Here is a 17,546-nt window from a genome sequence, read left to right as displayed (position 1 = left end):
CCCACCTTTTTATTACCTCTTTTCAACAATATAAATCTTTTGGGATTTAGTCTTTCAGTGAGACCTGGGAAGGTATTTTTTTCCCTTTAAAAGGTTAGAGGGTTCGACCTCTAGAGGAGGAGTTGGAGTGGTGATTCAATGAAGAAAGCTCGTCAGTAAGAGGGATTTTTACCTTAGTTTTTTCAGAGTTTTTTTCTCCAAGCTGGGAGCCGGAGCAAGGGAGGTAGCGAGTGGAACGCGGGACTGCGCAGGTCCCTGACGGCAGCCAGTAATGCGTGGAAGGTTTAAAAAAGCAGGCCGCTCTATCCAGCGGGCAGCGTTGAGAGTGGGCACAGTGGCATGGATTTGGCGTGAACAGGCAGAGGCGAGGGTAGGTTCCAGTAAGTTTTTTTGTTTCTTCAGAGCAGAAAGGATGCCAGGCAGGATGTTGGAATGCTCCTCTTGCAGGGTGTGGGAAGTCAGGGAGACCTCTGGTATCCCTGACAATGATACCTGCAAGAGGTGTGTGTGTCCAGCCGCAGCTTCTAACAAACCACATTAGGGAACTGCAGCGGAAGCTGGATGATCTCCAGAACATTCGTGAGAATGAGGAGTTTATAGATAGTAGCTTCAGAGAGGTAGTTACGCCAAAGGCACAGAGCACAGGTAATTAGGTTACTGTCAAGCGAGGGAAGGAAAAGGGCAGGCAGAGCAGGGTTCCCCTGTGACCATTCCCCTCCACAACAGGTATACCGATTTGGATACTGTTGTGGGGTATGCCTTACCTGGGACAAGCTACAGCAACCGGACCTTGGGACTAAGTCTGGTTCTGCAGCGCAGAAGGGAGTGTGGAAGAGGAGGAGAGCGGGAGTGATAGGGGACTCGATAGTCAGGAGGTACAGGCAGGAGGTTCTGTGGTTGGGACAGAGACTCCCGGATGGTTTGTTGCCTCCCAGGGCCAGGGTCAGGGATGTCTCTGATCACACGCACAGCATTCTGAAGTGGGAGGGTGATCAGCCAGATGTCATGATACACATCGGTACCAATGACGTAGGAAGGATGAGTGAGGAGGTCCTGAAGAGTGAGGAGTATAGAGAGCTTGGTAGGAAGTTAAAAAGCAGGACCCTGAGAGTAGTAATCTCAGCATTGCTACCTGTGCCACATGCTTGGCAGGGTAAGAATAGGATGCTTGGGCAGATGAACACTTGGCTGAGGAACTGGCGTAGGGGGCAGGGTTTCAGATTTCTAGATCATTGGGATCTCTTGTGGGGCAGGTGGGGCCTGTATAAGAGAGACAGGTTACGCCTGAACTACAAGGGGACCAATATACTTGCAAGGAGGTTTGCTAGTGTTATTGGGGAGGGTTTAAACTAGATTTACAGGGGGATGGGAACCAGAGCAGATAGTGGAATGGGGGTGAAAATAAGTGATGTTAATAGTTCATGCAAAATCACAAACAGAAGGGTTGTGTGGCAGTAATAATCTTCTGAGGTGTGTCTATTTCAATGCCAGGAGTATTGTGGGGAAGGCAGATGAGCTGAATTGGGCGTGGATTGACTCATGGAATTATGACATTATAGCCATTTGCATTAATGGACTATAGGGTCACAGGAGGGGTAGGACTGGCAGCTCAATGTTCCAGGGTTCTGATGTTTCAGACATGAGAGAGAGACAGAGGGTGGGGGTGGTGGTGGTATTGGTGGTGCCATTAGTCAGGGAAAGTGTTACAGCAGTGCTCAGGCAGGACAGATTAGAGGGCTTGTCTACCGAGGCCATATGGGTGGAGCTGAGAAACAGGAAAGGTATGACCACATCAATGGGGTTGTACTATAGACCACCCAATAGTCAGCGAGAATTGAAGGAGCAAAATCTGCAGAGAGATAGCAGACAACTGCAGGAAACAAAAGTTGTGATAGTAGGGGATTTTAATTTTCCACATATAGATTGGAACTCCCATACTGTTAAAGGTCTAGACAGGTTGGAGCTTGTAAAATACGTTCAGGAAAATTTTCTAAATCAATATATAGAGGTGCCAACTAGAGAGGATGCAATATTAGATCTCCTATTAGGAAATGAGTTAGGATAAATAACGGAAGTGTGTGTAGGGGAACACTTTTGGTTCCAATGATCTTAACGTTATTAGTTTCAACTTGATCATGGATAAACATAGAACATAAAATATAGAAAAACCACAGCACAAACAGGCCCTTTGGCCCACAAGTTGCACTGATCATATCCCTACATACTAGGCTTACCTATAATCCTCAATCCTATTAAGTCCCATATACTCATCCGGAAGTCTCTTGAAAGACGTTATCAAATTTGCCTCCACCACCACTGATGGCAGCCGATTCCACTCACCCATCATCCTCTGACTGAAAAACTTACCCCCGACCTCCCCTCTGTACCTACTCCCCAGCATCTTAAACCTGTGTCCTCTTGTAGCAACCGTTTCAGCCCTGGGAAAAAGCCTCTGAGAATCCACTCGATCAATATCTCTCAACATCTTATACACCTTTATCAGGTCACGTCTCATCCTTCATCTCTCTAAGGAGAAAAGACCGAGCTCCCTCAACCTATCCTCATAAGGCATGCCACCCAATCCAGGCAACATCCTTGTAAATCTCCTCTGCACCCTTTCTATGGCTTCCACATCCTTCCTGTAATGAGGCGACCAGAACTGAGCATGGTACTCCAAGTGGGGTCTGACTAGGGTCTTATAAAGTTGCAGCATTACCTCCTGACTCCTAAACTCAATCCCTTGATTGATGAAGGCCAGTACACATTCACATCCTCTACCTGCGAGGAGGATTTAAGAGTCCTATGGACCCGGACCCCAAGGTCCTTCTAATCCTCTACACTGCTATGAGTCTTACCCTTGATATTATACTCCTTCATCCCATTTGACCTGCCAAAATGAACCACTACACATTTATCCGGTTTGAAGTCCATCTGCCACTTCTCCGCCCAGCCTTGCATCCTATCTATGTCACGCTGCAACTTCTGACATCCCTCCAGACTACCCACAACACCACCAACCTTCGTGTCGTTGGCAAACTTACTAACCCATGCCTCCACTTCCTCATCCAGGTCATTTATGAAAATTACAAACAGCAAGGGTCCCGAACAGATCCCTGGGGCACTCCACTGGTGACCAGCCTCCATGCAGAAAAAGACTCGTCTACAACCACTCTCTGCTTTCTGCGGGCAAGCCAGTTCTGGATCCACAAGGCAACAGCCTCTTGGATCCCATGCGCTCTCACTTTCTCAAGTAAACACAGTAAGAAGCCTCACAACACCAGGTTAAAGTCCAACAGGTTTATTTGGCAACAAACAGCAGCGCTAGTGGCGTTTGTTATCAGATAAACCTGTTGGACTTTAACGTGTTGTTGTGAGATTTCTTACTTTGATTAGATTATCCAGAATGCTGCTTAACGGCGTGAAATTGTTGATGTAGCCCAGTCAGGCTTTGATGGTCTTAGATGTAACACTTTTGGGACATTATCGAACGCCTTGCTGAAGTCCATATAAACCACATCTACCACTCTTCCTTTGTCAATCTATAAAGAAACATCTGGTCCTCAGGTTGAGGTTTAAACTGGAAAAACGCCAAATTTGCAGAAATGAGAATGGATCTCAAAAGCACAGATTGGGACAGGCTGTTCTCTGGCAAGGATGTGATTGGTAAGTGGGAGGCCTTCAAAAGGGGAAATTTTGAGAGTGCAGAGTTTGTACGTTCCTGTCAGGATTAAAGGCAGAGTGAATAAGAATAAGGAACTTTGGAACTCTAATAAAGAGGAACAGAGATATGACATGTAAGGCAACAGGGAACAAATAAGATGCTTGAGGAGTATAAAAAGTACAAGAAACTATTTAAGAAAGAAATCAGGAGGGCTGAAAGAAGACATGAGGTTGCTTTGGCAGTCAAGCTGAAGGATAATCCGCAGAGCTTCTACAGGTACATTAAGAGCAAAAGGATAGTAAGGGATAAAATTGGTCCTCTTGAAGATCAGAATGGTCGGCTATGTATGTAGCCAAAAGAAATGGGGGTGATATTAAATGGGTTTTTTGCATCCGCATTTACTAAAGAAACTGGCATGGAGTCTATGGAAATAAGGCAAACCGGTAGGGAGGTCATGGAACCTATACAGGTTAAAGGGGAGGAGGTGCTTGAGGCAAATCAGAGTAGATAAATCCCCAGGACCGAACAGGCTATTCCCTTGGACCTTGAAGGAGACTAGTGTTGAAATTGCAGGGGTCCTGGCAGATATATTTAAAATGTCAGTATCAATGAGTGAGGTGCCGGATAATTGGAGGATAGCTCATGTTGTTCCGTTGTTTTAAAAAGGCTCAAAAAGTAATCCGGGAAATTATAGGCTGGTAAATTTGACGTCAGTAGGAGGTAAATTATTGGAAGGAGTACTAAGAGATAGTATTTACAAATACTTGGATAGATAGATACTTATTAGGGAGAATCAACATGGCTTTCTGCATGGTAGGTCATGTTTAACCAATTAAGAGTTTTTCGAGGAGGTTACCAGGAAAGTGGATGAAGGTAAGGTTGTGGATGTTGTCTACGTGGACTTCAGTAAGACCTTTGACAAGGTCCCTCATGGGAGGTTAGTTAGGAAGGTTCAGTCGCTAGGTATACATGGAGAGGTAGTAAATGGATTAGACATTGGCTCAATGGAAGAAGCCAGAGAGTAGTTGTGGAAGATTGCTTCTCTGAGTGGAAGCCTGCGACTAGTGGTGTGCCACAGGGATCCGTGCTGAGACCATTGTTGTTTGTCATCGATATCAATGATCTGGATGATAATGTGGTAAATCAATCAGCAAATTTGCTGATGATACAAAGATTGGAGGTGTAGTGAACAGTGAGGAAGGTTTTCAAAGCTTTCAGAGGGATTTGGACCAGCTAGAAAAATGGGCTGAAAAATGGCAGATGGAGTTTAATGCAGACAAGTGTGAGGTATTGCACTTTGGAAGGACAAACCAGGGTAGAACATACAAGATAGATGGTAGGACACCGAAGCGTGCAGTAGAACAGAGGGATCTGGAAATACAGATACACAATTCCCTAAAAGTGGCATCACAAGCAGATAGGGTCGTAAAGAGTGCTTTTGGAACATTGGTCTTTATAAATCAAAGTACCGAGTATAAGAGTTGGAATGTTATGGTGAGGTTGTATAAGACATTGGTGAGGCTGGATTTAGAGTATTGTGTGCAGTTTTGAGCATCTAATTACAGGAAGGATATTAATAAGGTTGAAGAGTACAGAGAAGGTTTATCCCTGTGGCTGCGTGGGTTTCCTCCGGGCGCTCCGGTTTCCTCCCACACCCCAAAGATGTGCTCTTAGGCTAATTGGTTTCCACCAAATTGACACTATTTCTTCCCTGAATCTGACTGAGTAGGGTCCCATTCGTAGACATGCAGGGTAGAATAGGTGTAGGGCGATGCGGCGGCGCGGGCTCGTTGGGCCGAAGGGCCTGTTTCCCGTGCTGGGTTGTTCTTTATTATTATTATTATAAGCATGTCGCCAGGACTTGAGAAACTGAGTTACAGAGAGAGATTGAATAGGTTATGACTTTATTCCCTGGAGCGTAGAAGAATGAGGGGAGATTTGATAGAGGTGTATAAGATTTTGATGGATATAGATAGAGTGAATGCAAGCAGGCTTTTTCCACTGAGGCTAGGGGAGAAATAAAGAACATGGGTTAAGGGTGAAGGAGGAAACGTTTAAAGGGAATATTGGCGGGGGGGGCTTCTTCACACAGTGGTGGGAGTGTGGAATGAACTGCCAGATGAAGTGGTGAATGCAGGCTCACTTTTAACATTTAAGAAAATCTTGGACAGGTACATGTGAGAGGGGTGTGGAGGGATATGGTCCAGGTGCAGGTCAGTGGGACTAGGCAGAAAAATGTTTGGCACAAACAAGGACCAAAGGGCCTGTTTCTGTGCTGTAGTGTCCTATGGTTCAGCCTTGGGTTCTCTGAATAGGAAGCAATATTTCCATAATTACTTCATTTGGGGATGGACAAAAATGAAAAACATACAGATTCTGCCAAGCCTGGGGAAAAAAAATAAGGGCGCATTTGAAAGACTCAACATGTAATTCAGCAACTGTGGAGAGATGAATAAATAATTTGATGTTTCAGGATAGGACCCTTCATTAAGGTGGTGTCTCTCAGAGAGAAGTGTTCCAAACATTATCAAAGCAAGTCCCATTCCCCCATCACATCTGCTATCAACTGACTTATATTGGCTTCCAGTCAAACAATGTCAAGTTTAAAATTCTCATCTTTGTTTTCCAATCCCACCATTTGCCCCTCCCCAACTCTACCCTCAAACTGAAGAACCCTCCAGTTCTGATCTTTTGATCATCCCCAATTGTAACTGTTCCACCAAAACACCATAAATATCAGGTCAGATTATGAAAAAGGTAGGTTTTAAAGGAGCATCTTAAAAGGAGGAAAGCAAGGTAGAGAGGGGTAGGAAAGACATCCCAGAGCTTAGGCAACTGAAGCATGGCCAATAATGGAGCAATTAAAATCAGTATGATCAAACTGTGTGGACTTTTCCAACAAACTGCAGGAGTCGCCGGAATAGGTTACAATAGTTAATTCATGATTCATGGAAGGAACTGCCCCAGAGAAACTCTGAAGCAGCACTCTTCTTTGATACAGCTGTCAATTGCAATACAGCTCTCTCCAAGTCACAGATACATTTGCTTATGCAGTTAGTCAGTACATAGAACATATCTTGTATTGAACCTTTCACCCAAAGGTTTGGCTGTTATCTCCTAACGAGAGACTGTTTGTCTAACAAGTACACGACCTGGCGAATTCAGCTGACTAATGGCCTTGGAGGTAGGGCATTACTAAATCTGTTCCTTCACCCTTACAATCTAGCCCAAGGTTTATATCTGCAGATTATTAGCAACCCTCACTACAGTTAGCTTCCACTAGTACTGCTGCACTACCAATATTCAAGATAATTGCAGTAGACATCACGGTAAACTACAAATAATTAATGATTCATAGACTACAGTTCAGCCTTTAACACCATTATTCTTATGAGACTCATCTCCAAACTTTGTGGCCTAGGGCTCAGCTCCTCCCTCTGCAACTGGATCCTAGACTTCCTAACCCACAGACCACAATCAGTAAGGATAGGCAACCACACCTCCTCCACAATCATCCTTATACACCTATAAGGCTATGTGGCCAAATTCCCCTCCAGCTTGATTTTCAAATTTGCTGATGGCACCACCATAATGGGTCAGATCTCAAACAATGAAACAAATACAGGAAAGAGATAGAGAATCTGGTGGACTGGTATAACGACAATAATCTCTCCCTCAGTTTCAACAAAATGAAAGAGATAGTTATTAACTTCAGAAGCATAATGGAGGCCATGCCCAGTCTACATCAATGGGAACAAAGTAGAAATTGTCAACAGCTTCAAGTTTTTAGGTGTCCAGATCACCATCTGGTCCTGATCCCTTCATGCAGACGCTATAGTTAAGAAAGCCCAAAGCCTCTGCTTTCTCAGGAGACTAAGGAAATTTGACATGTTCACTACGACTCTCACCAACTTCTACAGATGCACATAGAAATGCAAGAGTCATAAATGAAGCCCAGTCTGTCATTCAAACCAGCCTCCCACTCGTTAACTCCACCTACACTTCCTGCTGCCTTGGAAAAGCAGCCAGCATAATCAAGGCCCCCACACACCTGGACATTCTCTCTTCCACCTTCTTCCGTCAGGATAAAGATACAAAAGTTTGAGATCATGGACCAACCAACTCAAAAACAGCTTTTTCCCTGCTACCAGAGAATGCATCTGAATCAAGTGAGTTCGAATCAAATGTTAGTAGAAGAGACAGTGAACTATCTTCAAAGAAATAGCATTGACAATGTCAATGTATGTTCCCTTTAAAGGGAAAGATGGGACAAATAATCGAGAACAGCCTAGAAGAAGAAAGAGATTGAGGCGAATGAATTTAAGAAAGGTAGAAAATATAATGGAGAATCGGGCCAAATTCAGGTTAGGGCAGGGTGAAAAACTAATCAGAAAAGCAAGGAAGTAGTATGAAAAGAGACTAGCAGCTGATAAAACAGGGAATCCCATGTCTCTAAGCATGTAATGATAAAGGGTGGTAAAGAAATAGTGGGGATGATTAGGGATTAAAAAAAGGAGACTTGCATATGGAGCAGGGGAAGTGGCAGAGGTATGAAATGAGTACTTTGCATTTGTCTTTACAAAACAAGAGGATGCTATCCAGGCTGAGGCGAGGAGGAGGAAGAAGAAACTGGTACACTTGAGGAATTTACAATCGACAAGGAGATATTAGAAAGGCTTTCTTTATCTAAAATTGATAAGGCACCAGGACCAGACAAGAGGATACTGAGGGAATAGTGGAAATTTCAGAGGCACCTTCCCATCTTCCTTAGACACAGGGGTGGCGCCAGAAGACTGCAGAATTAGAAATGTTACATCCTTGTTCAAAAAGGGGTGCAAGGATAGTACTGGCAACTACAGACCAGTCTGACTTCAGTGGTAGGGAAACTTCTGGAAACTATAGTTTGGGACAAAAATCAATTGTCATTTAGGCAGATACAGGATAATTAAGGAAAGCCAGCATGGATTCATTAAAGGAAAGTCATATTTAACTGACTTGGAATTTTTTTGAGGTGGTAACAGAGAAGGTTGATAAGGGTAATGCTGTTGATGTGGTGTAAATGGATTTTCAAAAGACATTTGATGTAGTACCACACAGACTTGAGCAAAATTCTGGCTTATGGAAGAGAAGGGAAAGTAGGCATTTGGATAAGAAATTGGTTGAGTGACAGGAAGCAGAGACAGGATCAGTTTGGAAGGAGGTTTGTACTGGAGTTCCCCAACAGCCAGTGTCGCTCTTCCAGATATATATTAATGAAAAGTCTGTGGTGTTCAGGGTATAATTTCAAAGTTTGCAGATGGTAAGACTGGAAACATTGGTCAATTGTGATGAGGATAGTCTTGAACTTCTAAAGGACAGACACATCGATGGATTGGACAGACCAAGTGGCAGATGAAGTTCAATTATGAGAAGGGCGAAGGGATGTATTTTGGCAAGAATGTGGAGAGACAGTATGAAATAAAGGGAAAAACTCAGATGCAGGAACAGAGGGACCTTAGTCATTAAAGATGGGAAGGTATGTTGAGAGAGCAGTTAATCAAGCATATGGTGTCCTAGGTTTTATTACAAGGGACACCAAGTACAAGAGTAGGAGGTCATATTGAACTTGTACTTGTTCTGGACACCATACTTGAAGGGTGTGAAGGCATTGGAGAGAGTACAGAGGAAATCACAAGAATAATTCCAGGGATGATAAACTGCAGCTATGAGAGTAGATTGGAAAGGTCGAGATGGTTTTCCATGGAGAAAAGAAAGCTGAGAGGAGACTTGATAGAGGCATTGGAGATCCTGAAGGATATGGACAGATTAAATAGCAAGCAACAGTTTCCTCTCAATAGTACATCAAGCACTAGAGGGCACATATTTAAAATATTGGCAAAAGTGGCACTGATGTGGAAAAATATTTTCACACAGTAGTTGCAGTCAGGAACAAACTTCCTGAGAGGATGGTGGAGGCAAGTTCAATCAAGGTATTGAAAAGAATTGGATTGCTATTTGAAAAGCATGAACGTGCAAAAGCACGGAGATAATGCAGGGGAATGGAATTAGGTAGAATGCTCCTTCAATGAGCCAATGCAGACTCGATGGACCGAATGGCCTCTTTCTGCACTAAAGATTCTGTGATCCCTTCCCTTTATCTTATTCTTCAAACCAATAAAATACTTAGAATTTCTAAAACAATAAATAATTCCCCAAGGCAGTTCACAGGAGTACCATATAAAAAGCTGACCGAGCAATACAATGAAATATTACAGAAGGTAACCAAAAGAGATAGGTTTTAATGAGTAATGTAAAGGAGGGAAGAGGGGTGGAGAGGTGTAGGGAGGGAAATCCAGAGTTTAGGGCCCAGGTAGCTAAAGCTTCAGCCACCAATAGCAGAATAACTAAAATCAGGGATGTCAAAGGAGTTCAGATATCTGGGAGAGGCTGGAAGAGTGGTAGGGAGGAAAGGCCCAGGAATTTGAGAACAAGGCTAGAGAATTTTATTACTAAATGTTGCGAAACTAGGAAGTGACAATGTAGGGAGTGATGGACAAAAGGGATTTCTGGTGCAAGTTAAGATGTGGGCAGCAGAGGTTTAGTTGACAAGTTGATGGAGGGTTTGTTGTGGAAAACCAACCAGAAGTGTTAAATGAACTGAGTCAGGTGATGTTGCAGAGGAGATCTCAATGCTACTGCTCATATTGTGAGGAACTCAGCTTGCAGTCTGCTATGACACCAATAATACATCCCAATTATTAAATACATAAAGCAACATAAGAACATAAGAAATAGGAGCAGGAGTAGGCCATCTAGCCCTTCGAGCCTGCCCTGCCATTCAATAAGATCATGGCTGATCTGTCATGGCTCAGTTCCACATTCCCGCCCTCTCCCCATAACCCTTAATCCCCTCTCTTATCAAAAACCCATCAACCCGCATCTTAAAAATATTTAGCGAGGTAGCCTCCACCACTTCAACGGGCAGAGAATTCCAGAGATTCACCACCCTTTGAGTGATGAAGTTCTTCCTCAACTCCGTTCTAAACCGCCTCCCCTTTATCTTGAGGCTGTGCCCCCTAGTCCTACTGTCCTTTCTGAGCAGGAAGAGTCTCTCCACCTCTATCCTATCCATCCCATTCATCATCTTATATGTCTCAATGAGATCTCCCCTCATTCTTCTAAACTCTAACGAGTACAAGCCTAGTTTATTCAGCCTCTCCTCATAGTTCAACCCCCTCAACTCCGGTATCAACCTAGTAAACCTCATCTGCACTCCCTCCAAGGCCAAAATATCCTTGCGCAAGTGCAGCGACCAAAACTGCACACAGTACTCCAGCTGCGGCCTCACCAATGCCCTATACAGACGCAACAAGTGCTTCATTTCTAGTGCGTCTGACACTAACTTGGGCTAAATGAAGCCATACTATGAGGCTGTTGTACTGAACCACATGAACTTAGATGGCCAAAGTTCTGTTCTGCTCAGTGTTAGCTGATCTCACCTTGGAGGTAGGAATTAAGTTGTTACAACTGGCCTCAGTGCTTCTTTGGTTTGGGGTGGGGGAGCAGAGGGCTGAGGGAAAAAAATAATTCGAAAATCCAGTTCAATGTGCAGAGACTGCAACTGAAAGTGTGTGTGTGTGTGTGTGTGTGTGTGTGTGTGTGTGTGTGTGTGTGTGTGAGAGAGAGAGAGAGAGAGAGAGAGAGAGAGAGAATGCTGAACAAGGGCAGGAGTGGGGCGCAGCTGTGCTGCCCTCCAGCACTGACATTTACAATCGAGGGGCCCGTCTGAAGAAAAAGATGACTTAGATGGATCAGATGGCATTCGCAGAACTGAAAACCCATCAAGCTCAGCACTTCCAGGAGGGGAGGAGCAATGAGGTGTAAAATGTATCTGGGCAGATGAAATGCAAGGTGAAATGTTGATCTCCCTTTAATCCTAATAACTGTGGGCATTCATAACTCAATATACATCAACTACAAACCAGCCTGTCAAGTTTCTACTGCAATTGCACTATGTTTTTTTTAATGTTTTACTCCATCCTTAAGATACAAAGCCAATGCTCAGAGTGGACTTGACAAAACCAAATTCATTACCTTGCTTGCTCCAAAAACCAAATTCAAATTCCAATTGAATCTAATTCATGGTTTCCACAAGAGAGATAAACAAGATCCTTGCTGACAAGATAAAGCATTGCACTCCATCTAGATCTTAGTCAAAAAGCCAAGAAGTGCAATGTGAATTAGAAAACAAGGCAATCTTCAAAATGCATGAAAACTACTGCCCCCATTCTCAGCCCAGTGTCTCTGCACTCTATTGGGTCAGTCTGACACCAGCCCACCACTTCTCCTCTTGCAGTTATCCATCACTTGCAATGCCCAGGGACTTGGCAGTTGCAAGTTCTGGATGCTGTGGGAAGGGGCTGCCAGTGAAAGAGTAAAGATAATTCCCCCCACCCCCAACCTCCCAGCTTTAAACCTCAGAATAATTCATCTATTTGCAAGAGACAGAAAGAGAGAGAGACGGAAGGGGTTAGATGATAGCAATTCCTTCACAGGATCCCTTGGATAGCAGCTGCAATTGTAAACACAGCTTCATGCAGAAACAAAGCTCTCATGCAGCTCAAGGCAAGTTAGTCCAAAACACACACATCAAATCTGCTGGATTAAGTGAGGCAGGGCTTTAAAACCCAACCACAAGGCTGGGAGACAGAAACGATTTAAGTTACTTTCGAAACCACACAGCTCATGGAGTGGTGACCTGGCTGTGGTGGTTTGAAACCCAGTTAATGGGTTTTAAAGTATAGCTTACAAAACCACTCTTGTGGAGGGGAAGGCAGCTGTATTGTACAAGACACCATAGGCTTCTTCCAATGCAGCAGTCTCCCATTGTAAAGGCAAGCACAACAGGACAGCACTGATCAGAACAGAGACACTCTTGGGGATAGGTTAGTATTCTACACTATTTACCCAGGGAGGGGCAGACACACATCAGACCCTCACCAAGTAAAGCTGCTGGAGTGACACCTCCACCAGTAGTAATCCATAGGCAGAACCAACTGTGAAACTGACCCAGGAATTGGCTTGATTTCAGGTTTGGAGTTGGGCATCACTGCAGAAACAGGAACCTCTCCCAGCCAAGTCCCGGGTGGGGACAATCTCTTGCTGTCAATGTTTCGAGAGCATGAGGTTTAACTGTAAAGAAAGCTTTTATTATTTTAAATCAATGAGAAAATCTGTATATAATAGGGGGCGTGGTGGTGGTAGTGGAGGGGAGAAGGGAGCTGGTGCTGGTCATGGTCGGTCGTCGTGGGGGGGGGGGGGGGGGGGGGGTAGGGAAGGGTGGTGGTGGTCGTGGGGGGGGGCAGGGAGGGAAGGTGGTGGTGGTCGTCATGGCGGGGGGGTGAAGGGAAGGTGGTGGTGGTGGTCGTGGGTGAGGGGGGGTTGAGGAGGGAAGGTGGTGGTCGTGGTGGTGGGGGGGGGGGGTCGTGGAGAAGGGAAGGTGGTGGTGGTCGTTGTGGGGGGGAGGGAAGGTGGCGGTGGTCGTGGGGGGGGGGGGAGGGAGGGAAGGTGGTGGTGGTGGTCGTGGGGGGGGTGGAAGGGAGGGAAGGTGGTGGTGGTCGTGGGGGGGGGAGGGAGAGAAGGTGGCGGTGGTCGTGGGGGGGGGGGAAGGGAGGGAAGGTGGTGGTGGTCGTGGGGGGGGGGGAAGGGAGGGAAGGTGGTGGTGGTCGTGGGGGGGGGGGGAGAAGGAAGGGAAGGTGGTGGTGGTCGTGGGGGGGGAAGGAAGGGAAGGTGGTGGTGGTCGTGGGGGGGGGGGAAGGGAGGGAAGGTGGTGGTGGTCGTGGGGGGGGGGGAAGGGAGGGAAGGTGGTGGTGGTCGTGGGGGGGGGGAAGGGAGGGAAGGTGGTGGTGGTCGTGGGGGGGGGGAAGGGAGGGAAGGTGGTGGTGGTCGTGGGGGGGGGGGAAGGGAGGGAAGGTGGTGGTGGTCGTGGGGGGGGGGGGAAGGGAGGGAAGGTGGTGGTGGTCGTGGGGGGGGGGAAGGGAGGGAAGGTGGTGGTGGTCGTGGGGGTGAGGTAGGAGGCGGTGGTGCTAGTGGGTGGGGGAGGTTGCGGGGAGGACGGGGATCGGGGCTGAAGCGACCATTAAAACGCTGTGACTGAGCAGGGGAGCTGGTCCGGTCGTCAGCACACTGAGCTGAAGTGGGCTCGCCATCTCTCTCAGCAATCCCCTGCTCTCCCTATACACTGCAATGCAGCCTCCGAAACCCACTACTCCCCCCACCACCACCACCACCACAAGCCCAATTCCCCTCCCCTCAGCTTAATTCCCCCAAACCTCAGCAACATCTCAACAACCCTCACTGTCCCCATAACCCGGGGGATAGGGAAAAACAGCCATTCCCGGGGTCCAGTTTAATGTGAGAGAGAGAATACACTCGGGAACTGACCTTTCACTTGGGTCTCGTATTCTGTGGTTATCTCTTTGTCTTTTTTGAATTTTCCTTGTGATGACATCCTGGCCGCTAGCTCCAGTTGCAGAGACAAGTCCCGGTTCTGCTGTCCTTCCCCGGAGTTGATGCCCCTGCTCGCTCGGTTCTAGCTGGAGCGGTTTGTGTTGTGTGTGGGTGTGAGAGGGAGGGAGATCCGGGCGCTGTCTCTCTGCCACACTCCGTGTCAGTTTCAACGCTTTGAAATTGATCAAGGGGGGAAAAAATACTTCTCCTTCCCCCCCTCTCTAGCCCGCCGGGGGGGGGTGGGGGAGAGAGAGAGCGCAAGAGACACACACAATTTAATGTTCTTCCCTTCCTGACTTCACCATCTCATGCACATTCAGTTTCTGGGGAGGCTTAGCGCTGCCTGGTTTGTCTTGTATTTGCAGATCCAGCCTTCGAGCCCAACCTTGGCAGAAATGCAGTCAGCTTTTCTAGTGTGGTGGAGAGAAGGAGCAGCTCCTCAGTGTCTCACTGTCGGTCCCACTCCCCTGCGAGCCCACATCCTGCTCCACTCCCCCCTGGATGGCCGAGCCCTCAGACAGCGAGTCAATCTGCGGGGAGAAGCCGAGCTGCATTGGAGGGAGAGGGAGTTTGGTTAAAAAAAAAGATGTCTGAATCCCGTGTGTTTCTTTACTGCAGGCAGAAGCAGCTCGTCAGGCGCTCCTCCCACCCCTGTTAAAAGGGGGCTGGAATCTGATATCCTATAGGACACCCTGTGAATTACATGGCCAGTGTACCTTTATATAACAATGTGACCTGAACTCCAGCGGCTGCACCCACATCCATTCATTTATTTATTGCACCAAGTCATATACTCCACCCCCCGCCCTTCCCGGTTCTCGCTGGGCCGCAGTCTACACTCTCAGCCTGTTCACTCTTCCCTCACAGTGGAGTAGGTAGGCTATTCGGTCACGGGAGTGCGCGACTGACAACCCACATCAAAACCTAGCCCCCCCGAGTCAGGGGATTTTCCATGTGGGCTGTTAACCCCTCGGGGAAGGGGGACACCGAACCTGATTACAGTGAGGCTGTTAACCCCTGCAGGGACACTATCGCTCCCTGATTACAGTGGAGCAACTCAGCCCACAGTCCAATTTATTAGAAACCCAATGACTGAACTGAGATTGACTGTGATAATGAACCATATCATTGTACCCACAGGATAAAGGGCCCACTGGCCTGACATGGCTTCTTAACCGCTCTCCGTCCCCAAAACCCTGTAGCCCCTCCCTCAAACTCTGTAACCCCTTCCCCCTCCAAACGCCGTAGCCCCACCCCCAGCCCCATCCCGCCCCAAACCCAATCGCGCCCTCAGATCCTGTAGCCCCTCCCCTCCCCTCCCCTCCCCTTCCCAACACCATGTAGCTTCCCACAAACCCATAGCTTCTCCTCATGATGTCTCTGTGGTAATCCTTCAGATTCCCCCCTTCCTGAGATGCCTCGCTTCTCCATGGTCAGTTTCCTTATCGCTTAACCTCCTGCCGTATCTTCTTGTTCCTTTACCCACCTGCTATTATACGTCATCATCCCATCCACATACTATACTTGCTTGTCCATTTCCCCCATCTATACCTACTCGCCCCTACCCTCCCACCCCTTTCCCCAGTCTGCTTGCCTCCCTTTCCTAATGGTCTGTGTTCCCACCCAATCTCAATTGGTCACCCTAACCCAACCTACCCACATTCCTTGCCCCTGAGCAGTGGCTCGCCTGCTTTCCCCTGCAATATCCTCCTTGCCCCCTACCCACTAAACGTTACTGCCCTTCCTTTCCTCAGAGTAACCTCTCTTTCACCCTCCTGATTGGTGTACTTCCTTACTACGGCTCACAGATAGGTACTTCACATCAATCGTACCAATTAAGAACAGGAGTAGGCCATTCAGCCCCTCAAGCCTGCCCTGCCATTGAATCAGATTATGGTTGATCTGGTTGGGGCCTAACCCTAATGCAATTCTACATTCTGCCTACCCCTGCTAACGTTTGATTCTCTTGTCAGTCAAGAATCAATCTACCTCTACCTTAAACATATTCAATGACCCTGCCTCCACTGCTCTCTGAGGAAAGAGAAGTCCAAAGAGTCACAATCCTCCGAGAGGAAAAGAATCTGCTCATTCCTGTCTTAAATGGGAAACTCCTTGTTTTCCCTATAGTTCCCAGTGTAGGGAAAGTCCCTTTCAGCATCCATTGTAAGCCCTCTCAGGATCTTCTGTATTTTAATGAGATCACCTCTCAATCATCTCAACTGGAATGCGTAAAAGCTCAGCCTGTCCAACCTTTCCTCATAACATCCCAGGTAATGGATGTTATTTCTTTTCAAGTTTCGAATTTCCTCCCTCTGTCTCATCAGTTCTCATTGTTTAGAAATACTGTATCTCATGCCAGCCTTTTCTCTATGCAGACTTAATATACGTAAGTGTAGGTTTTTTCCTGTCTTCTGAAGGTCAAAACTATGGCAAAAAGCCTCTTGCACGATGCTTCCTGAAGTCTTGAGGAAAAATTACTAATTTTTGTGGTAAGAATTTGATTAGTTACTGGCCTCAGACTAATTTAGTTAAGTAGATACCCAAATTCCATTCCTTCAAATCACCAATTAAGTGATTCATGAGTGTAATTGTTGTGGGATGGGCAGTGTTCCACCTTATAATCTCCATCATGAAATTTTCATATGTTCCAATCAATAGGTAGTTGATTGAATAGTTATTTATTTCCAATCTACCCCTCAGGCATTCCCTTGGATGCACTGGTTCAATGGCTCCCAAGAAACCTGCCCTTTTTGCGGTCTTGTGGAGTCTGTGGATCATGTCTATGTTAATTATCTTAGGTTGCACTCCCTTTTTCATTTTCTGAAAAATCTTTCATTAATTTTTTTTGCATTCTAGTTCCACACTCCTGATCTATAGGTACCCATGTGAGGGTGAGAGGATGTGCGGAGGAAGCAGGGTGAGTGGGGTGGGAGGACCGCCTCGTAATTCTGTACCTGGGCCTGGTAAAACTCACCATAAATAGGTCCACGCAGTGGGCATTCGAAGGAGTCATCCAACCCGACTGTCTATCCTCTACCGCAGCTACATTCACGGCAGAGTGTCCATGGAGACGATGCATGCAGTGTCCATGGGCACCATTGAGGCCTTCTGTGCCTGCTGGGCTCTTCAGGGGCTGGAGTATATGATTGACCCCTTTAATCACATTTTGGTTCAATGTTTTAAGTTTCCTCTATGCTTGTTTTTTGTTTTGGGTGGTTCCACCACCACCACCCGACCCCCCCCCGACCCCCCCCCCCCCCCCCCTTTAAGGGGCTGTCCCTTTTACTTTGTTCCTTAGTTTATTTGACTTGTCAAAAAGATTGGTAGTCCATTGGGATCGAGGATGACTTGTTCCACTCTGGTTCTGAGTTGGCTAATTAGCCTAATGTGGAGCTGG

General features: G+C 46.6%; 1 protein-coding gene across 3 annotated transcripts in view; it reads right to left on the bottom strand.

Moving 5' to 3' along the window:
• The window catches only part of srgap3 (SLIT-ROBO Rho GTPase activating protein 3), a 229,309-nt gene extending 214,519 nt beyond the window's left edge, over nucleotides 1-14,790 (bottom strand). For all 3 annotated transcript variants that reach the window (XM_080184210.1, XM_080184219.1, XM_080184227.1), the window contains exon 1: nucleotides 14,084-14,790. In XM_080184210.1, coding sequence (XP_080040336.1) covers nucleotides 14,084-14,150 — 67 coding nt within the window. In that variant the 5' untranslated portion in view covers nucleotides 14,151-14,790. The remainder of the gene's footprint in view (nucleotides 1-14,083) is intronic.
• Between the last annotated feature and the right edge of the window lie 2,756 nt (nucleotides 14,791-17,546).

Source organism: Carcharhinus amblyrhynchos, chromosome 3 (assembly GCF_965287045.1).
Source record: "Carcharhinus amblyrhynchos chromosome 3, sCarAmb.v2.hapA, whole genome shotgun sequence".
In the NCBI taxonomy this organism is placed as follows: domain Eukaryota; kingdom Metazoa; phylum Chordata; class Chondrichthyes; order Carcharhiniformes; family Carcharhinidae; genus Carcharhinus; species Carcharhinus amblyrhynchos.
Note: the sequence above shows the minus strand (reverse complement) of the source record. Positions and strands in the feature narration are given on the sequence as shown.